The sequence below is a fragment of the Pan paniscus genome, chromosome 17 (assembly GCF_029289425.2).
Source record: "Pan paniscus chromosome 17, NHGRI_mPanPan1-v2.0_pri, whole genome shotgun sequence".
NCBI lineage: Eukaryota > Metazoa > Chordata > Mammalia > Primates > Hominidae > Pan > Pan paniscus.
This window is the reverse complement of record NC_073266.2, coordinates 27,703,743-27,729,906: the sequence shown is the minus strand read 5'-3', so window position 1 is coordinate 27,729,906 and position 26,164 is coordinate 27,703,743. Positions and strand designations below refer to the sequence as shown.

General features: G+C 42.9%; 1 protein-coding gene and 1 pseudogene across 4 annotated transcripts in view; one reads left to right on the top strand and one right to left on the bottom strand.

Annotated features, from left to right (window-relative positions):
- The window catches only part of PIEZO2 (piezo type mechanosensitive ion channel component 2), a 478,719-nt gene that overhangs the window by 53,808 nt on the left and 398,747 nt on the right, over positions 1-26,164 (bottom strand). For 2 of the 4 annotated variants that reach the window (XM_034943968.3, XM_008959670.5), the window contains 7 exons: positions 24,814-24,973; positions 20,484-20,573; positions 18,837-18,958; positions 17,365-17,436; positions 12,920-13,026; positions 11,511-11,609; positions 7,680-7,794 (listed from right to left, as the gene is read on the bottom strand). In XM_034943968.3, coding sequence (XP_034799859.2) covers positions 7,680-7,794; positions 11,511-11,609; positions 12,920-13,026; positions 17,365-17,436; positions 18,837-18,958; positions 20,484-20,573; positions 24,814-24,973 — 765 coding nt within the window. The remainder of the gene's footprint in view (positions 1-7,679; positions 7,795-11,510; positions 11,610-12,919; positions 13,027-17,364; positions 17,437-18,836; positions 18,959-20,483; positions 20,574-24,813; positions 24,974-26,164) is intronic. The other 2 variants (XM_034943967.3, XM_003807526.5) reach the window with 1 other exon arrangement.
- LOC100977500 (microtubule-associated tyrosine carboxypeptidase 1-like) lies at positions 497-7,672 on the top strand (annotated as a pseudogene).

Sequence of the window (26,164 nt, the reverse complement as noted above, 5' to 3'; positions counted from 1 at the left end):
CCAGAGATTGGCTTGGATTTGCTGAAGCTTCCCTCTGCTCCCCTAAAAGCAGATTCCAATTTGGATTTCAACAGATGGCTCAGAGGAGAGAGGGTATTCTGGGGGGTACTGGCATAAGCATGGGGCCCTCAGACATTCAAATTGACGGAGGAAAAATGGGCAGGAGGATGTGGGTAAAGCCAGGTGGGTGGGCAGGGGTGGCATTGAGAAGATGCCATAGGCAGAAGGCAGCCCCTGAGGCCTTCTCACCTAATCAGCCCAGGCAGCTGTGGCTGCACTGTACCACCTCCCAGATTAAGTGAGTGCTGAGCACAGAGATTAGAATCATGAATAAGGGGCTCAGTCCTTGCCTTCAGGAGCTCAGGCTTACAGGATTCCAGTAACCACCATCTAGGTGGGTGTTTGAAACTCTTGCTTTCCACTGGACACAGTGGCTCATGCGTTTCATTCCAGCACTTTGGGAGGCTGAGGCGGGAGGATCACTTGAGGCCAGGAGTTGGAGGCTGCGATGAGCTATGATCATTGCACTGCACTCCACCTTGGGTGACAGAGCAAGACCCTGTCTCAAAAAACAAAAACGAAAACAAAAGTGCTTTCTCCTGGCCCAGCATACTTGGGTGAAGTCTGCTGGAGGCAATGGATGCTGCAGCCAATCAGACCCCTGGTAGCAGAGCCTGGGCCCACCAAAGGCAATGTGGAGTACAGGGCCTGCTGGTCCTCTGGTCACACCCACTCATGCTGGTCTCCACATGCCCTTCTGTGTCCCCAGAAGTCGACAGTGTGGGGAGTTGGAGTGACCCAGCTGGATGTGACCCCCAAGAAAGAATGGTGCTGGACTCGGGGGCTCAGGCGTACGATCAGGCACCCACCAGCCCACCTACCAGTCTCCTGTCCCTGCGTCATAGGCTGAAGCCCTCAGACCGAGATGGGCCACCACTGTACCCCTGGTCTCAGTCCCTGGCCTTGCCCGTGGCTCTGGCAGTCCCCCCAGCACTGCAGCCCCAGCCTGAGCAGCAGCCGTTCTCACAGATGCACCTGGGCCACCGCGGCCACATGTGTCGCAGTGAGAGCACCTACTCTGTAAATAGTACTGGCCGGCGGGGTCGTGGCACCCTGGGACGGCCTCCACCTGGACAGCGACGGAACCCAGGTGGGGGCACCCTGCGGCCTCCCTGCCTCACATTACTAAGACTCAAAGCGATGCAGGCCATAGTGCTAGCAAGAGCCCCTGCATGTTGGTGGCCCTGCGGCCAACCAACGTGGACCGTGAGGGAGACAAGTTCTTTCAGTCGCATTACACCTACAATCCACAGTTCGAGTACCAGGAGCCCATGCCAACGGCTGTGCTGAAGTACTGCGAGGCCTCTGGACAGTTCATCCATCAGGCAGTTGGCATCACTGAGGCTGTTCTGGAGAAGTTTGGAACCTACGAACACTTTGAGGCTGCCACCGGCAGGCAGCTGCTCACCAAGTGCCAGATACGGTCCATTGTGGGCAAATACATGCAGAAGGAGGGCTGCGTCGAAGAGGTTGTGGTGCAGCTGAGTGAAGACCTGCTGTCCCAGGCAGTGATGATGGTGGAGAACAGCCGGCCCACATTGGCGGTCAACCTGACCAGAGCCCGCCAGTACTGGTTGGAGGGCATGCTGTGGCATGAAATAGGTCAGGGTGTGGGTATCCGGGTGGATGGGTAGGCATGAAAGGAACCTGGGAGCTGGGAGTCGTGGGAAGGAGGGGCCCCACTAACTCCCTCTTTTGTTTCTCCCCTGTCCCTCCTGAGGTCGGGGCTTTCCCTTCCTGAGCAGCCGCCTCCGCCCTCTGGCTCACAGAGGTAGGCCAGAACATGCCTGCCCACGCTCTGGGCTCGCCTTCATCTCTTGGTCCTTTCGGGTATATTTTTCTCTCTCCACTTCCTCTCCGACTTCTCTCGACAGTGGCGGCAGGGCTGGTGAGGCCCTGACAGGCCAGAGGCAGAACGCTCAGGGTCCCACCAGGCCAACCACCACGCGGGCCTTCCAGGGTGGATGGAAGGCCAGATCCTGGGAATGGACTTGGCTTGAGGACACACGGCGCCTGGTTTAGGAGGCGACTGGCCAGGCTGGGCAGGAGGGTGCAGGGCACTAACCACTATTTCTATCTGTCTGTCCCTCTTCATCAAGAATCCTGTTGCTCTGGGCAAGAGGTGGTTTTTACCGAAGGCATCAGCGTGACTGTTCAAAATAATATGGGCACCCAGGATGTTGGGCAGGGTGGTATATGTATTCTTGTGTCCAGGAGGGCTGGGGGCAATGTCAGTTCGGGAGAGTTCGTGCACGTGTGTGGGTGCGTGGGTGTAGGGTGGTGGGCGGATGGGTGGGAGAGGATTCATATATGTGAGCAACTGTGGATCCTTGGGTGCGAGTTCACCGGAGGAGGGGCTTCACGCTGCCTGGGGCTGGAAGAGCTTGTGTGCGAGCCTGTGCTCGGGAGCATGAGAATGGAAGCGTCGCGGCCAGAGCCCCGGCCAGGTGGAGCAGGGCCAGGGCTGGGCTCCTAGGTGGGTCCCCGAACGCCCCGCCCAGCGCTGCCTCCCTTCGCCTTCCCCGCAGGCACCCACTACCTGCGGGGCGGTAACAACGCGCGCCAGCCGTGGCACAACGCGGAGGGCCGGCTGCGGTACGGGCTACGGCCGGCGAACCCCACCAGGAGGGCCTGGCCACCCTACACAGCGTGCTGCTCCGCATGCAGCCGTTCCTGTGGCGCGCTGCGCTGCTCTGCTCTACTACACCAGCCGCCACGCTGTGCGCATGTCCTTCCGCCAGCTCTTCCAGGACCTGGCGCGCTACGTGCGGGACGCCGACGTGCGCTGGGAGTACTGCGCGCGCGCCAAGCGCGGCCAGACAGACACCTCGCTGCCAAGTTAATTCAGCAAGGACCAGGTGTACCTGAACGGCATCCTGTGCATTCTGGGACATCGCCAGACCGTCGATTTCCCGCTGCTGACCTCACCGGGCAAGGTGTCCTATGAGGATGTGGACCACCTGCGGCCCCATGGGGTGCTGGATAATACCCGGGTGCCCCACTTTATGCAGGACTTGGCACGCTACCGGCAGCAGCTGGAGCACATCATGGCCACCAACCGGCTGGATGTGGCGGAGCTGGGTCGCCTGCTGCCCGACTGATGTAGGTTGAGGGCTGCAGACAGAGGCCCTGGACAGAAGCTCCAGATAGGCCCCCAGAACATGAAGCTGTTTGCTCTGTGCTTCCACGCTCTGGGTGTTTCTTGGGGGGTGTTGGGAGGGCAGGAGCATTCCTTGAGAAGGAGTGGCAACATCAAAGGGTTTGTGTCCCTTGCTAGCCTCCCTGGGGCCTGGGGATCTGCAGCAGCATGTCTGGCAAACTGAGTCGCCCTCCTGCCTCCAGCTCTGTGTTGAGCAGAGGGAAGGCATGGGGGCAGGAAGGGAGCTGAGCATTGATGGGGATGAGGGTGGTTTGGGAATAGAAACTTGTTCTTGCATAAGATGGCTTTGATTGTCCCGGTACTCCAGTCTCTCCCTTCCCTCACCTGTCCTCTTGGTGCTCCTTCAGCATTCGTGCTGTCTGCTTCTCACTGGGTCCTGGTGGGTGTCGGGATCCCTTCTCCTGGGGTGATTGATGGCCTGAGCCTGGGGTACTACCTGGGGTAGTAGAGACCCAGCTGGTCTGGGATGTGCTTTCCAACATTTTGCCTCTCTCACTGGTCATGTATTTATTCCATATTTATATGATCTACTTCCTGTGGCTGGGAGCAGCAGCTCCTGAAGGTTCCATGGCAGGGAACAAGACACTCCTTCTGGAAGGCACCGATTTTCCTAGCCCCACTCCCATTACACGCGCACACACACACACACACACACACAGAGTGATTCAGGCCTTGTGAATCAAGCCCAAGAGCTCCCTTGGCCCTGTCCCCACTCCCTCCACTGGCCTCTGCTTTTCCTGTCTTTGCCCACACCCTCACAGCTGGTCTCTGGCAGAGGCTGGCATAGCCTAGGAGCAGCTGCAGTTGTCCCTGAGGGACAGGCCCTAGAGTTTGGTGGCCCAAGTCCTAAACCCCTCCTGGACCAGGTGAGGTGCAGAGCGCCTTTTGTGTAAGTTGCTGGTCAGAATCCTCACTGAGCTCCCAGTCCAGAGGGAAGCCAGACAATTAAAACAGTAATAACAAAAAAAAAAAAAAAAGAAAGAAAAAAGAAAAAAAGGGATAAGAAGCCTGACATATAAATAGCATGAATTGATAAGAACAAACAACCCGACAGAACGATGCGGGAAAATGCTAAAAGTGTTTAAATCCTAGACTTGAAAAGAAAAAATCGCCAACAAAATGTGAAATAAAAATGCTCAGTTTAATTAGTTAAGAATTCAACTACATTCAAATGAAAATAAAAGCCATTTGTCATCCTTAGAAAGAAAAATGATAAAAACAGGAGTAAAATCCTGTGCGTGAGGCCAAAGGAAATTGGACACTCTTGTCCCTCACATGGAGGAGGGCAAAGTACTAAAACCTTTCCGAAAAATATCTATTAAAGTAAAAACAGGCACACTCTAAGTCATCCCACTTTTGCAAATCCGTTCTGTGGAAAATGAATGTTCTTCCTAACCTTTGCTAAGCATTTAAACACACTCATATATATTATGACGTATAAATGTTTGTGCAGTGATATCTATTATGGCACTGTTCATTGTGGCAAAAATCCGGAAGCAACCTTATGTCCATGAAGGCTGAGAGGATTGAATAAATTATGCATATCTGCACTATGGAATATTTTGCAGCTATTGAAAAAGAATGATATGATTTTATAAATACTTAATTGGAGAAATGTTCATGACATTGGTCATGAAAATGAAAGAGTAATTTGTAAAGCATGAGCTTATTAAAAAAAAAAAAAATAGGCCAGTGCAGTGACTCACGCCTGTAATCCCAGCACTTTGGGAGGCCGAGGCGGGCGGATCATGAGGTCAGAAGATCGAGACCATCCTGGCTAACATGGTGAAACCTCGTGTCTACTAAAAGTACAAAAAATTAGCCGGGCATAGTGGCGGGCGCCTGTAGTCCCAGCTACTTGGGAGGCTGAGGCAGAAGAATGGTGTGAACCCGGCAGGCAGAGCTTGCAGTGAGCTGAGATGGCGCCACTGCACTCCAGCCTGGGTGACAGAGCAAGACTCTGTCTCAAAAAAAAAAAAAAACCAATAAAGGAAACCACCTGCATACATGTGTGTGCACATGAGAAATGAAGTGAAAGTGAACACAACATACTGTTAGGATTTGTAACCTTAGAGGACAGGATTTTGAGGTGACTGGGTTGGGGCAGATTATACGTGTACCTCTTTACTGTTTGACCTGTTCCAGCAATTGTGTATTAATTTTGTCTTCTTAAAGCAATAAAGTAAGATAAAGTTGCTAGGATGTATCGGGAGAAGAAAGGTCAAAAAGAAGAGACTTTGTAATTAGAGTTCCATTAGAAATTACCTTTTCCTTTTTATTTTTTAATGCCTTTTATATTTCACAAGCCATCTATGGATACATTTCCTTTGTAAAGAAACAAAATACAGGCCGGGCACAGTGGCTCACACCTGTAATCCCAGCACTTTGGGAGACCAAGGTGGACGGATCACTTGAGGTCAGGAGTTCAAGACCAACCTGCCAACATGGTGAAACTCCGTCTCTACTAAAAATACAAACATTGCTAGGCGTGGTGGTGTGCGCCTATAGTCTCAGCTGCTCAGGAGGCTGAGGCACGAGAATCACTTGAACCCGGGAGGCTGAGGTTGCAGTGAGCCGAGATCACCCCACTGCACTCCAGCCTGTGTGACACAGCGAGACTCTGTCTCAAAAAAAAAAAAAAAAAGAAAAGAAACAAAATACAACAGATGAGCCTTATCTTTAATCATGCCACTTAATCTCCACTTTCTCAAGAAGTAACGACTGTTACTAATGAGTGAATACTCCTCCTGATCTTTCTCTTGCATTCATAAGTTATTATATGTACCCATTAAAAATGCAAAATGCTGTCTTGAGGTACTACTCTGACTTCATTTGTTTCATGATTTCATAATGTGCGTGCCATTTGCAGTGTGTTGTTTTTCACTTAATAATGTGTCAGGAATTGTTCTCCATACCAGCTCAAAGCTATCAATCTCATTTTTAAAGAACTGAATAACATTCCATAATATATTAGTAACATAATGTATTTAACTCTTCTTCATATGGGCATTTAGGATGTTTCCAAATTTTTTGTTATTAACAAATAGCGTCTGATGAATGCTCTTAGACATGTGTGTTTGTACACATGTGCAAGTACTGCTATAGAATAAGCCAAACACCTAGGCGTGGGACTGATCTGTAGTATGATATGTAACACTTGAGCTTTTAGCAGGTAATGACACACAACTCTTCAAAGTAGACCTACTACTTCACAATACAACTCATGGTATATGTAAGTACTTATCTTCCTACTAGCTCCCAAGCAGTGACATTATCCAATGTTTAGGTTCCTGTCAATCCAATGGGTTAAGAAAACAGTATGTCAGAATATTTCATTTGTATTTCTTGTATTATAGTGAGATTGAGCACCTTTTGGTCATTTTTGTTTTCTGGTCTGTGAATTGTTTTTCACACCCTCTCATTGATTGAATTGAATTTTTCTTTTCTTGATTTCTAGCAGTTCTTAACATACACAGAATACTCATCTTTAGTCTGATATATACAATAAAATATTGCTCCTGAGTGAATCACCTGCACTTCAACTTCGCTTTTGATTTTTTTTATTATAGTTTGAAATATTTTTACCCTTAGAGATGTGTTTATATCATGTTTTCAAATATCTTGGTATAATGCTGAATATATGTTCCTTTTGTTTGCTTGTTTCTGAGTGTTGTTTAAGTGTGCTTTCCCTTTTTTCTTGATTAAATTGCCAAAGATTCATCTTTCTTATTGGCTATTTATTTATTTTTTAGACGGGGTCTCCCTCTGTCGCCGAGGCTGGAGTGCAGTGGTGCGATCTTGGCTCACTGCAAGCTCCGCCTCCCGGGTTCACGCCGTTCTCCTGCCTCAGCCTCCCGAGTAGCTGGGACTACAGGCGTCTGCCACCACGCCGGGCTAATTTTTTGTATTTTTAGTAGACACGGGGTTTCACCGTGTTAGCCAGGATGGTCTCGATCTCCTGACCTCGTGATCCACTCGCCTTGGCCTCCCAAAGTGCTGGGATTACAGGCATGAGCCACCGCGCCTGGCCTTAGCTTTTTCTAAGAACAATTTTTAACTTGATCAGGTCATGTCCTGTAGTATTTCTTTTTTTTTTTAATTACTTAATATCCATGTAAGAAATTAGTTTTCTTCTACTTTTTTGGGTTTCATTTGCAACTCTCCTTTTTTCCTACTTAAAAGATATATATATATCTATATATGTCTATATATATCTATATATGTCTATATAGATATATATAGACATATATAGATATATATATATATATATATCCTAATTTTGTGCTTTAATTTATTCCAAGTGTCAGAAATGACCAATTAAGGACAAATTAAAACTGTTGGCATTCTTTAGAATTTAAAAATCTGAATCCCTCAGAAGTTTCTGTCCTTTGCAGACAAGGCTGGGGAGCACAGCCTGAAACCTGCCACACCCACCGCAGCCACCCCACCCACCACTCACCCTCCTTGGATCCTTTCCGCCTTCGTTTCCGTTCTTCTCTTGCAGACCTTTTTTTCTCTTTGTGTCTTTGTCGGAGTGCTGTTTTAGGATCAGTAATCCAGGCTTGATAAACAAACTGAAGGGAGAAAGTTCAATTATTTTCTGGCCTTTTAATAATTTGAAATAAAAGGGACCTACACCAAGCTTCCTGACTTTTGAAATATTTTTTCCTCCCAACACAAACTAAACATCCCGGGCTATTTTTATTATCATGAGATTCCATTTTTTTTTTTTTAGAAAAAGACAACAGATGTTGTAGTAATACATTTCATCTGGTATCACAGATATCATGAGATAAACTTTGGGTACACCAAACAAACCATCATTTCTCCCAAGTCCCTACATCTCACCACAATTTGTGATACTTATTACTGATGCTTTTGCACTGTCCACAATAGGTATAAGCTGGAAGTCTCATTCAGTGTCAGTACTTTCTCCCATCACAAGTAAACTTTGAGTCAAAAGCAAAATAACATCTTTAGTAGTCTTATTTACTTTGGGAAAATAGTTTTGTGCATTTGATACTCTCCCTTCTGAATAATAGCTATTACCAGCGACTTGAGAAAGGGATTTGGAGAATGATTAGTACTTTGCGAGGAAAAAAAATGTGATATTAAGGTTAAGGAGTTATTCCAGAATAGCATTAAAGAAAAACTGTGGGGCTTTTGGTTGCCTTTTGTCATTTTCATTCAAGAGCTGAAAATAGTTGCATTAATATATTATAACTGAGAACCAGGAAAGAGCAATTGTGAAGAGCCCCCATACCAAGAGTCTCCCAAATCATGCAGAAAGAACAAAAAGAAAACCTTGATAGAAAAAGTCAGCCATATAGCAACATGAAGCCAAGCAGGCATGCCTCTCATGCACCACAAACACACCTGGGTCTCAGGGAAGCTGGGTTTTTCATTATGATGATAAAGTTAAATAAATATTTTCTGGGAGCTCTTTAAACCCAGATCTGTTCATCTTATTCTATAGTATTTTCAGATTTCTGAAATCTTTGAAAAACACAGCATAAGCAAATCAGTGGCATTGTGAAGTCAGTAGAAAGGAAAGAGAGACTAACTTTTCCATATATGGAAATGGAAGGGTCATAGGTTACTATAATAGAAAAACTGTTTCTTTTTTTCTCACTGGTAGAAATCTGAATTTCACGAGAAATTAACACAAATGCAACATCTGTATTATTTCTGAATAACAAATTCCAGGAGGCAAAAAATTATTCTATTTTATGCCAAAAGCATATTTTAAATAATGGGAAGACGAACTGGAATTTTCAGGAGGACTGAATAAAGGAATTTTTAGTAGATGTTTATTGGCTATGTTAATTGGGTGTTAATTGGGAATTCTATCAAGAATATCTTGGAGTTATAGTACATTAATAAGCAACTTGCCTCTGCACAATATTGATTGCTTTAAAATAATCTGATTACTGAACATAAGAAATTTTCAGGTTTAAGAGCAACATATGGTGACATTTCCTTTAAAAAAGTGTTATCACAATATTGCTTTTAGATGATGCACGAATCCCGAAAATAGAAAACAAAAAAGTAATTGAGGATTTGTGAATATAAGAGGCGCACAAGTTGGAGGAATTCTTTTTCTCTGAAGAAAAAGGAAACTGGGAGGAAAAGGAGAGAGGAAACGAGATGTGAAGGGTGGAATCGAAGAAGTCTTGTAGAAAGGGTGGGTGCCATTAACATTTTGGTTTATAAAATGGCACTCCTGGCTCAACAAAGGACCCCTAAAGAAGAAGCATGTCAGTGCTGCCTCACTGCCATGAGAATTGAGGTATGCAAACTGGGGAAAACGGAGAGAGGAGGCACTCATAGGGTAATTCCTTATTTGTAGGTAAATTATCTTAACTTTGATGTTTTGAAATAGAAACATTTTACAGTTCCAGGAATTATTAAGAGGGTCAGAAAAACGTTGACAATGAAGAGGAGGGGGAAACGTCCCAATCCTTACTGAGTCAAGAAATGGAAGGCTCTTACCAAACTTCCCAATTTTTTTTTTTTTTTTTTTTTTTGAGATGGAGTCTTGCTCTGTCATGCAGGCTGGAGTGCAGTGGCGCCATCTCCGCTCACTGCAAGCTCCGCCTCCCAGTTCCTGCCATTCTCCTGCCTCAGCCTCCCGAGTAGCTGGGACTACAGGCGCCTGCCACCACACCCGGCTATTTTTTTGTATTTTTAGTAGAGACGGGGTTTCACTGTGTTAGCCAGGATGGTCTCGATCTCCTGACCTCGTGATCCGCCCGCCTCGGCCTCCCAAAGTGCTGGGATTACAGGCGTGAGCCACAGCGCCCAGCCAGAACTTCCCAATTCTTACTTTGCACCTGCACCTGTCAGCCAGCTGGATGCGCCTCTCTGGAAAATCAGACACAAGCTCCATGAACCAGGAGTAGAAAAATACATGGAAATTTACATGAAAGACCTTTGAGCTCTCCAAAGAGCTACTACCAGTAGCATGCGTTCCTGACTTTATCTTAAATTTTACCATATATATCAGGGGAATATAGGATTTGTTTTACTAACAACTATGTGAAAATACACTTATTCTTTAAGACAGGGAGAGCTTTATCAAAGTGGAGATCCTTAACTGAAATTGGTGAAGTTTCATCATCTGTCCTTTGATTCAGGTGTGGTCTAGCACCTTCTTTATGTTGTCTGTAAGATAATTTTTTTGAAAAGAAACTAAGATGGGGGATAATTACATTGTTATATTTCATTTAAATAAATTCTTAAATATGAATTGAGAAAGTCATATGGTAGTCATAGAAAATAAAAGGAAAAGAATTTGGGAGAAGCAGAAATGGTAAATACTACACTAAAAAACAGGATCCTGGCATTTTAAAAGCAGAAGGAACCTGGAGGTGTGGATGGTGCTACTCAAGGCCCAGCCACGGTTGTGCTTCACATGAGAGTTTGAGGGAAATGCACACTGTGAGGTCCCATAGGACCTGCTGAATCAGAACCTGCATTTAAATAAGACCCCAGGGTAAAATGTGAGAAGCACTGGTCTATGTCACTATTGAACTACTCGCTTAACAGGTGAGGGACATACAGAGCAAAGCATTTTAGTGGCTGCCCCTGACTGAGTTCAGGAGAAAGGGCTTTCTATAAAATGTAAGAATAGGAATTCATTATTAATGTTTTTCCGTAACGAAGCGACTACAGCATAGGTAGCTGAATAACTTCAACTGTGCATTAGGTTAATCAACAAATAATTTTTGACAGTGTATTCAAAAGCCCTAGCATGGATCTGTGGGATTGAGGAGCCCGCAGACTGCACTGGGTGGATCAGCCCAGGAAGAAGCTGGCTGTACCGAGTGCAGAAACTGGAAGACGGAGACTGAAAAGGACCCGAACGAGAGATGGAGTAAAAGACATCTTTTATTAGCTTATCCAGAATTTTACCAGCTTTCTGAGAAAAATTATCACCCTTTTTACTCATCAGAACTGATTCATGCAACCAGATGTGACCCTTTTAAAATGAGATGTGACTTAGGCAACACCATGAGAAGGACAGCAAGTATATCTGTATCTGCATTTTCTCTTTCTATTTTTCGATAGTTACTGGTGTCCACTTAAGAGCAAGAGTCAAATAATAAGAACTTTGGCTTCTAAGAACTTGTTTTGGAAAACTTTTTCTAATATTTTACGTTCCTGTAATTCCTTCACGGTACCATCTATAGAACCGAGAAAATGCAGAGATAGGGCAATGAAGGTATATTTCTCTACATTTCTACAGAGCAGAGAGTCACACACTACACATCAGTAAAACATCAAATACCTTTGCAGCTCTGATTAAATACTGAAGAATAGTTTTGGGAAGTTTAATGACAGACTTTGGCAAGGCTAAAATGGCTGATGCAAACTTCCCAATAGCTCTCTACAAAGAAGGACAAAGCAAGAGTAATTAGTAGAAAAAAACAAAAACTAGTAATTTAATATATGATGTCAGCATGAATTTGTCTCTACAGTTACACCAACTAGGTTAAAAGATGCCAGTCACTGAAGCTAGAAAAAAATGTGCTCTGCTTGTAAGTTAGGAATAAAGAAAATAGTCAATCATTGCATGTAATCCATCCAACATAGTGAAGATGTTCATGTTCTCTCCTTGGCTGCACGATGAGTGGTGGTTAGAAGAAAACTCTTTCGAATAAAAATAAATGAGTTAAGTCATTAGTATTTGATAAGCCAGCTGCAAACATGCACAAAAACCCGGTCATGAAGAAACAGACACAAGAAGCAATGGGGGAAGAAAGAAAGCATCAGACCAAGGTGTCTCTATGGAGAATTCAGTTTTTCAATGTCACTGGGAAACAAGCATGGATGGGCCCCACCCACTTGAGAAGTCCTGGCCAAAAAACTGACGAAGGCCTTATCACGGGCATATCATGTGGCTTGATGGACATCACTCTATGTGCCTCATAGGAAAACAAATGGGAAATAACAGCCCTAGTAGGTAGTTAATTGATAAAAGAAACACAGACCAATTTTCATCCCATATATAACTCTAATGACAAAGCCTCATCTTTAGCAAGCATTGATTCACATTCACTCAATATGCTACATTAGGCTGGTGAGCTATAGCTGAGAATGGGACAGCAGGTTCTAAAACAGAAAGGTAGCTAAGCTGAAAAAACCAGAACTGTGCCACATATTTTTATTACTAGTTCAATATATTCTCAAATATTTAGCAATACATGTGAAACGGTTTTCAAACTCTGAAGCAACATTTAAATGATCATTTGCTCCACAACAAAGCAAGGATTTTGTTTTCATTATCGCCTTACATTGAATGTAAGTCCATTCAAGCAATCCAATGCAATGCCAGAGAAGTCTTTTTCACTTCCTGCTTGCAAGAAAAACATTGAGTTCACCCAACGAAGCTTTATTTTTTGTTTATAGTATCAGGAACTGTTTCAGTGCCAGTGAATGAAAACCTGGCCTGTACATGGTTCTTGCTTGATACTAATTACGGTGTTGCTGGGAGCAGGCATCATTACAATTTAATTAGAAATAAAGAATTGCAGATGTAAATCAGAAGCTTCGGGGAGCTATGACATATGAATATGACAGAAGCTTCGGGGAGCTATGACATATGAATATGACAGGAGGTGTCTAGGCCTGCAATGAAGGTCCGTCCATAAGAAAAGCTCTTCCAACTAGCAAAGAAATGATTTTCCCCATAATTACCTGGAATGCTGACCTTCGTGGAGGTTCTTCATCTTCCTTCTTTAATTCTTCCTCTTCCTCCTCTTCACTATCCGTTTCAAACAAATAATAATCTCCACTCCTGACCACTAAGCAAAACAAAATATTCACTCATTTCTTGAAAGACATATAAGGAAATTGGGGGCTTATTAATGAAATGTCCCCTAAAGATACACAAATTGTCCATAAGAGAACCGCAACGAAAGATGTTGGCAGAGAGGAAAACACACGAGATGAAGAGAACTCATCTTCGGCTAATGCTATGCGGTGTTGGCATATTGGGTCTACAGAGTATGAGGCCTTGTCTTTGCCATATAAGAGAATCGGCCACTACAGGGTGGATCTGGTATGTTCTCCCTTCTTCATTGTAAATTTTACATAGATGAAGCAGATCAACTCTGCAGCAGCCAGTTTTGTTACCTAGATGACCAAAATAACCGAACACTATCATTTCAAAATTCAGCAATTTTGGTCTTCAGACAAGGCCAAAGTGAGGTGGAGGATTAGGCTTTGTCTGAATGGGCCCAAACCGTTGCAGATAAGCCAATCAGGACGATTCAGGACCAAGGTCAGTGTCACCAATCTCCTCCTTCACTTTACACTGTGCAGACCTGACTTCTCCACATGTAACACAAGGGACAAAACATACATGGCAAGACATTTGAAAAAAAAAAAAAAAAAAAAAAAAAAAAAAAAAACACGCACACACTGCCATGAGGATGAAATGGGCAGGTAACATTGAAAACAACACAACACAACAACAACAACGACAGTAACAACAAAAACACCACCAACAACAGCGCTCTGGCTGCTTCCACGTGTCGTAGCCCTAAGACAGACTGAGAATGGCAGACAGGGTCCATAGGGTTTACAACTGCTAGGCTTCTGGTCAACAAGGAACTCCCCAGCAGCTTTCTGAAATTTGAGGAGCACTCTACTGACCACAAGACACAAAGCACAAACAGTATGGATTGTCTTTGCCTTGTCTGATACTTTCCCTGCAAGAACATAATGCCTGTGTCAAGAGTTGGGAGCAGAGAAAACTACAACGTACAGAGATTTAAGGAAATTTAATAAATTAAATCTTTATCAGTTTGATCATTATTTAAAGTCTACCAGAGAAAAGAGGCCCAACATATACATTTCTGATGCTACAAGCAATGTCCCGTCATCGCAGGAAAACATATTTTCAAATTATGTTCAGGTTTTCAAATGCTCAGGCATCTTTTGGATGACATATTTTGATCTTAAGTTGTCTTTTGGGCCTATACATTGTAAGGTAATGGAAAACCTTGGCTTGTTTAAAATTAATTGCTTGAATATCACTTCACATGGCCAAAAGTTAAGTAATTTTGCCCACGATTTCAGAAAAATCTGAAGCCTCCATTCATGAAGATACAGAGTGGGTGAATTGGGCCTTATATCCTTGAACAGAAGCACTGTCATTCGTTATTTTCATTTTGAAGAAAGAACCAGGCCCAGAGTACTGGGTCCAGGCCTTGGGAAATAAATGCAATACAACACAAGTGAGAATAAGCAAGAACAAACCAAAGTTACAGCATTACATTTGACAGTGAGGAAGACCATTAAAGTAATGCCTTCACATAAGCCGAGAGATTCGCAGGAAAGTGATGTGGACTCTACATCACGTGGTCGTTTGGGAAAACACAGACTATTGTAAGATCGAGCATTTTACCCTCATTATAGGTTCCAAAATCAACATTAGCTTAAATTGTATTCAATGATACCTTCGATAACTTTTATTCATGTGGACAAGTTCAAAAGGTTTTCATCTCAAGCAGTGGTAACATTGATTTTACCATTCGAAACCACCAATATTTATGTGAGCTAGTGGAATTATCACGTAAGAAAAAAGAAAATGTAAAAAAGTCTCATTTCCTTATAAAATGTTATTGAAATGAAACTAGGAAAATGGCAGAGCACATTTTCATTCATGCCATCTGTTAAATTAGTGAGTAGAAAAGCTCTTACACACGTGTTTGTTAGCTCAGATGGTGAACCTGACTCCAGCCTGTGTCCACATACATATCATGGATGTTGATGTTACTGCTAAATTACTAAGTTGGAAATTAACTTTTTAAATTCCACTACTTTTACCCTCAGAACTTGGCCCTCTGTTTCAGATATTTATCAATAGGATGAAGCTTGGTATTAATTTAGGCAGTACTGAACCAATATTGAAACATACGGTATTGGAATGGAAGGTATCATTGAACAGCAATAATGCAATCTTGTGTGTATACATAGGTATGGAAGTAGGAAATCTGTCCCTATACAGACCATGCTAAAATCTTCACTGCTTACTAATAGCGTCAAGAACATAGCAACATTTTTGTATTGTCAATAGATTTACACATGTGTATCCAACTACACTAATTCTTACACTTGGCTTCTCTAAGAAATAGCTGTTTGAAAGCCCAGTTACTCAAAAGATCAAATTAAGGGCTTCGAACAAAGTACTTCCAGATCTAAAGATAAATTCTGGAACTCATCATAGACACAACAATACAGCACACATTCTTTCCCTTTCATTCTTCATTCACTTGTAAAAAGAAATACATTTTGCAGCAAAAAATTTAACACCACAGTCTGAATATGATTCCAAACTATGAATTACACACACTTCTGCATTATTGCATCACAAGGTTTTGTAACAAGGCACATGTAGTTTAACATCAATCTTCAATAACTTGATATAATGAGGGTGAAATGAACCAGAAAATCTAAAGTCAACAACATTCACAGGAAGTTCTTTATATTATTACAACTTGTAAGATAGTTATCAAAGACCATATCCAATTCCTTTGCAAATGCGATTTTTACATGAGGAAAGGAAAGGCAACCACAATGACCGCGGTGGGAATTTACCCCAGGTGAGGTGAAAAAACATTCAATATGACACAATTTTGAAATTGATAGGTCTCTCTAAATTAGCAGAGGCCCTTTAAAAACATAAAGACAAGCACAGTTTACTTGTGACTTGATAGAAATAGGCATTTGTGCACTGCATTTACCAGATTGTTAGCGTGACTGTCATACCCTGAACAGTAAATACAAGAGTCACACTGGACTCCGACTGGAATCTTTTGTCTTTGGACTTGGGGAGAAAATTAAATAAAACTCTTTATAATCTTGTGTTTTTCTTTTTTTGTTGTAATGTTGAAATTCAATATTTGGGATTAAATTTGATTACATCCAGATATACCAAGCAAATTTCAAATATTGCTTTATTAAACTAGCTTGTCGATTTAGAAAATTATGTCTTGGGAGAGAGAGGCCAACGTCAGATCTATGTGAAACCAATAATTAGGTATGGGAAGAAGTTCTACTTTATTTGATTTCCTAGTGATTCTAAATATCCTCCTAGTAGATTCACTCCTACAATTGTGTGACGTTATTTGTCTCAGTGATATTCCTTGTCCAGTTAGATTAGCTGCAAGTATGGAGACATCATGTAAGATATAAAAGACTGAAGACGACATTATACGTAACTTGCAAAATAATAATTATTCAATATTCTATGAAATTTAAAGAGGACTGGATTGGAATGGGGCATTCCACTATAATGCCATCGACCTATAGTGATATTTTCTTTGCTAAGCAGAGCAAATATAGCCACTGAGTTCCAGAATTCCTCATTCATCTTTATGATCAGGAGGGAAACACACTGCATTCTATGTGGCTATCAGGATCTGCTTTTAAAAATAGTTTTCTGGTTTTTGCTGTTCATTGGTCGTCTCTGAGCATCAGGTGGCTTGAAGGCTGTGCCACATGTGGGCATTGGAATTTGGAGTGCCTTTTTGAAATTGGGGAGGAGGCATAGTAAGAAAGTGAGTGCATTTTAAGTTATCCCTCATCTTTCTATTTAATAAATTGCCAAAAATCCTTAAATGCAAATAAAATCAAAGCTGTGTGAATGAGGGGAGGGGAGGCTCACTGGCATCCATGCCTAGTGCCTTACAGAGAAAGGGTCACTGACCCTTTGAATAGAATGATCATCCTTAAATCAGAGTCCAAGGTGGAGCCCAAGCTCATTTTTAGTAAGGGTATTTAGCCATAAAATATGTATGTGAATAGGGCTCTCGACCTCAGAATTGGGCAATATAATATTCAATTCTTCTTCCCTTTCTGAGCCCATAAATTATGCTCTAGAGTCTATAAGCCACGTGTTTGGCTTTCTACAGCCAGCACAAGAATGTCAGAATGTCTGTGCTGATGTCTCTGGAAGAATTGGACCCCGGGCTCAAAGACCCACTGACATTAAAATTTTCCTACACTCCGACCCCCTATCAAGTCACAAGGATCAAACCATGCATGGAACACATGGGTCATGGCAACGCCTGATTTCTGGTCAAGGATATAAGGGTTAGAGTCGATGAGGTTGTAAGAGGATCGAGAAAACCTACTGGAAGCATGATCAACCCAAGGCCGCCACCACTGCTTTTTTTTGCCCTTGGCTTTCTGTTTGTCTGCTTCTCCTAAAATAAAATACGTCCACATATTAATTCGTATAAAGTGAGAAAACAAATTTTGAAAACCACGCTTTAACAACTCAATTGTCAAATCTAGCTAAATTGCAAAAGTATATCAGAGGTCAGGTAAAGGAACTATACTGAATCTGAAAAATATACATGTATTAACAGTCGATTTCACAAGATAAATACTAATTGTTCTTTTAACAGTCTGCTACATTTTCACTTTCTTCTTAGTGACTGAGGGCATATAAAGACATATAAAAAAGAAAGGATTATCTGTCAAAAATACATCTCACATTGAATATTCCATTGCATTAACAGAAAGGAAGCATCCCCGAAATTTTACAGAAACATTTACTGGCAAATAATTTGTTAAAGTACATAAATTACAATAAGCAGAATTTTTTCTTGTGATTATTTTAATGCATGGCTGGAAATATAAATTTCCTGGTCATGAATAGATACTATGCACTGGGAAAATATCATGCATTATTTCTCCATTCCATTCACATAGAGAAGCATGCAAGCCTCTATAAAAGATCCTTTAAACTTTAATTTGATATAATAAATCCATAATTAGATATAATCAATATATATTTCATGGTAAGTTTCATTGGAGCAGGCAACGATTGAATGACATTTTAGGTACCAATGGTCAGGTGCCACATAAAATACACATACATATTTCATTTCCATATAAAATTTATAGAAATAAAAGATAGCAGTATACTGTATATCGGAAATATATCCCTTAAAGAAACAAATTAAGCGGGCTGGGCTCGGTGGCTCACGCCTGTAATCCCAGCACTTTGGGAGGCCGAGGTGGGCGGATCACGAGGTCAGGAGATGGAGACCATCCGTGCTAACATGGTGAAACCCCGTCTCTACTAAAAATACAAAAAAAATTAGCCGGGCGTGGTGGCGGGCACCTGTAGTCCCAGCTACTCTGGAGGCTGAGGCAGGAGAATGGCGTGAACCTGGGAGGCGGAGCTTGCGGTGAGCCGAGATCACGCCACTGCACTCCAGCCTGGGGGACAGAGCGAGACTCCGTCTCAAAAACAAAACAAAACAAAACAAAACAAAACCAAAAAAGAAACAAATTAAACAAAATCCTGCCAATCTACTGCAGAAACAGATGTCTGTGGAACAAAAGCTAGGTTATGTATTTGTTAAAGCTATCTTGCTGAAGAGTGGATACTTGTAAAGTAATTGATTTATCAAATACATACTTTATGAAACTAATGAATATATCCATTCACAATGCGAAAATAAAGATCGCTGAATCAAAAAAGTGTATTGATAATCTTGGCAGAATAAAAAGTTATGTTATTTTACAGCCCTGCTCAATATCGTGCTATTATTTAATGTTAAAACTTGAATAAGAGGAAAATGTCTTGACATACTTTCATCATCCTCTTCAGAGAGCTTTTGCATGTCCTGGACTTCCCCTGGCTCCTGGGTCAAGCTCAGCATCCTCTCCTTACCCTTTTTATATTTCTGTTGCCTGGCCTTGATGCGATCCATCCTATAAAGTAAAATAACATTAGTAATGCCAAGAACATATTCATTGTTCTCATGTGGTCAGTACTTTGGACTTATGCCGTTATGTATATAGCTAAATTCGTGGACAAATTACTTTGGAATACTTGTGAATTGTAAAATGGTTGCTCATTAGCAACAAGGATCTCCTTTCTTTTATATACATATTTGTGTGCGTGTGCATGTGTGTGTGTGTGTGTATTCCCATGTTATTTGGCACTGCATAGATGCCAGTCTTAATAATATGATCAATAATGATTATGCTAAAGTTAGGTAAGCTATACTTGATGTCCACTCACATCTTGTATCATAGCCAATTTGAACATGGCATATTATGAAATACAAGTCCTTTATTCTCCCAAGTTTTGGATTCTTAAACAAATGGAAAGATTTAGCAAAGAGAATTACAGTAATAGACCTCACTTATGGGAAATTAGGAACATATTCTAAACATGAGTCCAAATTTGTTATTCTTCTTGACCTGATTTGGATAACTAGAAACACCAATAAAAACAGTTGTACCATATTGCATTTACATTATAATTTTTATATATAACTTATGTCTTTATGAAAATAATAATGCTGTGGAATAATCTAATTTATACTAAGAAATATTTCTACTTGGGAAAAAAAGCTGGGAAATAAGGTCTGAATGAGATAAAACTGCCTTAGCAAACTTACAGAACTTTCCCAGGGGGCAAATGGTGTCTCCATTTGCTTGGGGAAAGTATCTAGGCTTATAATTCCATGGCCATCACCTTTTAAACCTGGTCCCCAAACAGTCCTCAGAGGTTCCATCATTGCTGGAAATTTCACTCTAAGAAGATTATTTTCCATGGAATTCCCAAGTCTCCGGAGTGGAGTCAGTCTACCCCTTGGCCCATCCAGAATGGGATGGTGGGAAAAACCTTAGATGGGATATAAAGAACTCTGGCTTATATTTCTAGTGCTGCCTCTAGTTAGTGTTGACTCTAAGTCATCTAATACCAGGGTCATCAGTTTCTTTCCGAAGAGACTGGATGATATTATCTAAAACTATGCTTCCAAAGCTGACTCCACGTTTACTCCCTTAGATGTAATGAATGCTTATATCAAGTACTTGGCACTGAGCAAGACCCTGTGTCATTCATTAGCTAGTTTAATCTTTAGAAAAACCCAGGAAGGCAGAATTGTGAGCCCTAATTTAAAAACAGAAAACTCAAATTTAGAGGACTTAAATGACCTGTTCAAGGTTCTAAAGTAAGTCACTGAGCTAGCAATTGATCCCTGGTCCTCTGCAAGATAGTGCCCACCTCCACCATGCTGGAGCGATCTTTCTGTTAAACTGCTTTCACTTTCAGTCTAGTGGCATGAGCAATTGCCCCCACACAAGAATAAATAAATAGGAAGTTGTGAAAGTCCATACATATATATTTTTCAGGGGTTTGAGGCTCCCCAACAGTGGAGCGCCAGCTGAATGTGGTCACACAATCAGAAGACGGAAGGAGGATGAGCATCAATAGCATCCTTACTGTCGCTTCAGCTGGTCCATGGACTTCTTCTCTTCCTCAATTCTTGCCTTTACAGCTTTTACAATTGTGGCCTGGAAAAGTTCAGCTCCTCTAAACGGAAAGTGGAAACATGAACAAGTCAATATTCTTGCCATTGTTGTTCCCCTTTTCCTGAAAATTATTACTAAGGGTTAGAAAACATAACATCTCTTAATGGCAGCTGCTTGTAGTTTCCTGGCTGGGAGCAGGAGTCAACAAGGCCCCTTCTAGAAGCCTTTTCCCACTGGGCCAACAGGGCACAGCCTTCCCCCTGGGAGTGAAGGGGCTGCTCACAAGCCCGGTAGTGAAGATCAGTGAAGAGAAAGTGTTTTGTATTCTCCAAGACATTGACACCCACGAGCCTCTTCAAACCTGTCCCACTGAACGTTAGACTTCAGTAAAGCATTCTCACCTGACCTTACTGTAATTATACCAAGAGGAGAAATTTGCAAAAAGGGTACATTCAGATTCATTTTCTACTCAATGAGCAGAAACTGGGGATTCCTTCAGGGACTATGTGAAGGCCAGTTCCTGCTCCATCTGTGGGACATCTAGTCTCTTGTCCCTGATTCTCTTCTTCCTGTCCTTCCACTCCCTTCTGTTCTTTCTCACTTCTCAGGTCAACCTCAGTGTCTCCATAAATCTCCTCAACCTTCTTCACATTCTCAACTCTGTCACACTGTTACATGCTTCACAAATCCCAAATCTGCAGGAACCTGACAGTGTGCCCGCCCTGTCCTGAGAGGGGCTGTTGGCAGCTGCTGGAAAAAACACCTGCTTGGGCAGATGGTTCTCTGCAGAGCCCCCGCCTCCTTGGAAAGTCTTCTGCTTCTCTACTGTGGCTGTTTCAAACTCTGCTACGCTTTTCTCAAGTCTTGAAGTCTGTGGAGTGGTTTTTCACTCCTAGTAAATGACCTAGCTTCCTGCTTCCCAGAGGGAACACAAATCTTAAGACAGTAAGTTGCTCAGTTTCCTGCGCCATCCCTCCCACAGGCGTCCTGCCCTGCAGGGACAGTGGAAGAGGTACCCTTTGTCTGACTAGGCCTGCCTTGTGCTCCAGGTCCCTTCCCCACCCATAGCCTGGGGGACACGAAATTCCTGCTTCTTCCTCTCTTCTTGCATTTCCAATCTTCCCATCAGTACCGAATTCTGTCCATTAACATGCAAATATGCTCAAGTCTTGCTAACCTTAAAAAAATGAAAAAGAAAACCGACACACCACCACATCCCACATTTTCCTATGTAGGGACTTACATCACTCCCCCTTCACAGTCAGATGTCTTGCGGTCATGTCTCTAAGCCTTTACAACTCCCACCTCTGCTTGTTGCTGTCTGGCTTTGACCCCACTGTCAAGGTCACCGATTTCAATGTTCAGTTGTTATTTTTGTCCTGATATAACCTATCTGATGGACTTCCACTTGGAAAGAATCTTCCTCAGGCTCCTAAGGCAACGTGCTCTCCTAGTTTTCCTTTTTTCTTTGTGGCTCAGGCTGCTCGGTCTTTTTTACAACCTCTTTCTTTGCCATCTCTCAAACCTGAATGTTCCCCAAGGTTCTCTTCTCATTTCTCACACCCCCTCTCAGCAGCTGCAACTCACCTCCTTCAACACTATCTGTGTGATGATGGCACTCCATCTCCTCACTTCTCCAGGCCTGTCCATGCAGCTGCCCACTGGAATTCCCAACTGGCTGAGTTTCATGTGCCCATGAGACCTACAACTCCACAACTGCGGTCAGTCTTCTCTCCCTGTTTGAGGTCCTATATTTGGGACTGGCACCACCGTTTGGCTAAGCCGGAATCCTGGGCACATCACCCTCTATGCTTCCCTTTCTGTCACTGTCTCCCTTCCTTCCAAGCAGTTTTCCAACTGTGCCTATTTTGCCTCTGGAATATCTTTCTCAGTGATCCTATCCTGGTCTAGCTGCTGTCTCTACCCTGGATTATCATAGCAGCTGCTTAGCTGTCTCTCTGCCTACAGCGCTGCCTATACCCATCTATTCTCCATACCACAAATAGAGTGAGCTTCCTGAAATGCAAATACAGTCATATTACTTGCTTGTTTAAACACTGCAAGGCCTTCCTAAGACTGTGGGAGTATTTCTAAAGACATATCTGGGCTGATAGCCCCCTGAAGACCTGGCCTTTCCTGGCCTGGAGCTTATCACTCACCACTCACTGTCCTCATCTTCCAATCTCAGTGCTGCAGTCACTGTGAGCTTCTGATGGCTACTTCCCTCCGTAGCTTCACTGGGCTGCTTACCCTGCCTTCTCCTTTGACTAACTCCTCTTCATCCTTCAGCCTGCACTGGGAATGGAAGGCCATCTGGTTCACACCCCTGCAGCTGGTTATATTCCCTTGATGTGACCTCATGGCTCCCAGAGTGTCTTCTACCATCACACCTGCTGTCGTCTGAATGTCTGCATCCCCTACAATTCACATGTGGAAGTCCTGACTCCCAAGGTGACGGACAGGAGGTGAGGCCTTTTGGAGTTGATTGAGTGGGAAAGCAGAGCCCTCATGAACGGGATTACTATCTTTATAAAAGAAGCCCAAGGGAGGTCTCTTGCCCCTTCCACCAAAATAGGATGCAGTGGGAAGATGGCCATCTATGAGGAAGTGGGCCCTCGGCCGACACTGAATCTGCTCGAAACTTGATGTTGGACTTTCCAGCCTGTGGAACTGTAAGAATTGAGTGTATACTGTTTATAGACCACCTACTTTATGGTATTTTTGTTATGCCCGCCCAAATGGACTGAGACGATACCAGGTGTACTGTAGTAGAATTGCTTGCTCATGTGCCACTTTCCTGCTACTCTGTGAGCTCTGTGAGGGCAGAGGTGAACATCACCTCTTTGTAACAGAGTAGGCAGTGAAAAAATGAATGAATGAATGTGAATTCTTTGGACACACTATTATGAGTTCATTGCTTATTGATCAACTCACGGCTTTTCTTTAATAGGCATGAACTGTACTCTGAACCACTGTCATCATTCTTACTATAACATGATGGGCATGATTTCTAAATCATTGTGACAATTTTGGGAAAAAGACACCGGGGAACATTCTCGTTTGAGAGATGGGCAAAGAAACAGGTTGCAAAAAAGACCTAGAAGCCTGAACCACAAAGGAAAAAGGGAAATTAGGAGAGCACATTGCCTTAGCAGCCTGAGGAAGATTGTTTTTAAGCGGAAGTCATCAGATAGGTTATATAAGGACCTCTACAGACCAAATGTTTTGGGAAAGGCAAACAAGATGCATTTACCTGCAAAAATACCAGCTGTTTATATACAAGTAAATAAGGTTACTATTGGAATGAAACATTGTATTCTGCTCTGAAAATAATGTCCTGGGTATTAGAAAATGATTATAACAATGAATTCCAGGGCAGTGCGGTACATAAAGTCATTGTCATCCACGGAATGAGGGCTGGGCGTGCCACAAGGCTCTTCTGACTAACTGCAGGTCCCCGACTAGGGCCTCTTTCTATTTGACTCCAAGTTAGGTAACAGAGGCTGACAACTGCCATCATATAAATGGACCTTGGAAATAAACATTGTGTTTATCATGGCAGGGAAAGAGAACAGACTCTAGCGAAACTGTAGGTAAACACAGATATATTAGTCTGAATTTCAAGTCAAATGATAGATATTGGTAATTTCATATAATAGAACCCAGTATCCATCAGCTTATTCACACCAAGCATCTGAGGGGACCTAGGCAAGGTCTGAGTTTCTGAGAGGAACATACACAGCAGCAGGGGGCCACAGAGCTAGTCATCGACAGCCACCCCCACCTCAGGGCACTTCACTTTATTACCTCTCCCCAGTCTTTTTTCCTAAACTTACAAGTGCAGGGGCAAAAACTGGAAGAAGAATGGAGCCTAGGGGAAAAAATAGGTAGTAATGCGAATTGTGTCAGTGGCTCAGAGAAGAAAAGCAGGTTAGTAGGGGGAGGTAGGTGTAAGATGGACTAAACTCTAGACCAACGTGGCATATGTTACTGTTTTGTCTGAGACCAGACTGAGCCACTTCTAGAGAACTGGTGGATTCTGCAAGGGCTCCAATTGACCAGTGAACCTCTGGCCTTCCATGGCACCCCCATTCCTTGAGAAGTCTGATGGTTACATAGGCTTTCCTGTTACTATTCTATTTTACAGGCCTTGTGCTAAATTCTTCTTGGATTGGTTTTGCTGGAAGGGATTTCTTAACTTCTTGTGGGTTCTAGAAGCAAGCTCAGACAGAAATGATAGTGCAATATTATTTCAGGCAAGTTTCCTGGGAGAAACCACCTGATTTCATGGCCCGACCCACCTTGATGCCAGAATCTGGGAAGCTTTTATATCAGCCACAACATGTAGGAAATAATAACTCATGAAAACTCTTCTTTGCAGCAGGAGGAAGGCAAAACATATGCTGTCCCAAATGATTCCTGCTTCCCCACTGGGTAGTGTACAGGGTGAATTAGCAGCAGCTATAGTAACAGTAGAAAAACACACATTAAAATTAACATCCATTTTCATTGTTATTTTATAAAATCTGAGGTATGGTCAGGCTTGGGAAATATAGGCATAAAAGCAGCATTCTGATGCTCTGACTTACTTATGAGTTGATTTATTTACAAGGAGATCACACACTTCCAATCCAATATCAACACTGATTCATAAGGCTGACCATGCATTGAACTCTTCACACTACAAGGCTCAGGAGGGCCCTTTTTACATGGGAGGCCTCTTGAGTATTTCTCTCTCTTAGGAAGAAAGGGACCTCCTACAAAGGCCACAGAGAAATAATGTCCCAGTGCCAGTGGAAATGCTCTTATACAAAAGAAAACACCCATTCTGGGAATGGGCTATACCCAGGGGTAACCAGCAGAATAATGAGCACAGCATGGCTTATTAGAAGGAGTATCAATAGTATGCCTTATCTTAAGTGAAAAACAACGTCCCAGTGAGGCTTCGGCAAAATATAGCCTGAAATAGAAACCACATAATAAAAAAAAAATTAATCTTTTTAAAAAAGACTGGGTGTGGTGGCTCATGCTTGTAATCCCAGCACTTTGAGAGACTGAGGCAGGAGGATTGCTTGAGGCCAGGAGTTCAAGACCAACCTGGGCAACATCTCTACAAAAAATTAAAAAATTAGCCAGGCATAGTGGTGCAGCTACTCAGGAGGCAGCTACTGTGGTCTCAGCTACTCAGGAGGCAGAGGTGGGAGGATTGCTGGAGCCTAGGAGTTCAAGGTTACAGTGAGCTATGATTGTGCCACTGTAGTCCAGCCTGGGTAACAGAGACCCTGTCTTGAAATATTTTTTAAATAATAGATAAATTGATAAATAATAATAAATAAATAGAGCACTGTGTCCAAGTAGCACCCATTCTGGGTGCCATGGTAGGCCACGTGTGATGTCGTCCTTGGTTCTGGTGCAAGAGGCAGGGTGGTGGCAATGACACTTCTGCCTTTGTCTCGGCAGGAGTCTAACTCTAGAAATCCTCATGCTCCTCCCTACTGTTTCCCTGAGCTTGAAGCTCTCTGAGCTTCCTGAGGACAGGAGGAGCCTGAAGTCAGAGTTACTTGATGCCCCAAGACATTAAGTGGAGGAAGAGCAGGTTTGAGTGGGCTTCTGGAATCCTTCCTAATCTTGACTCAAAAAGTCCGGGGAGTT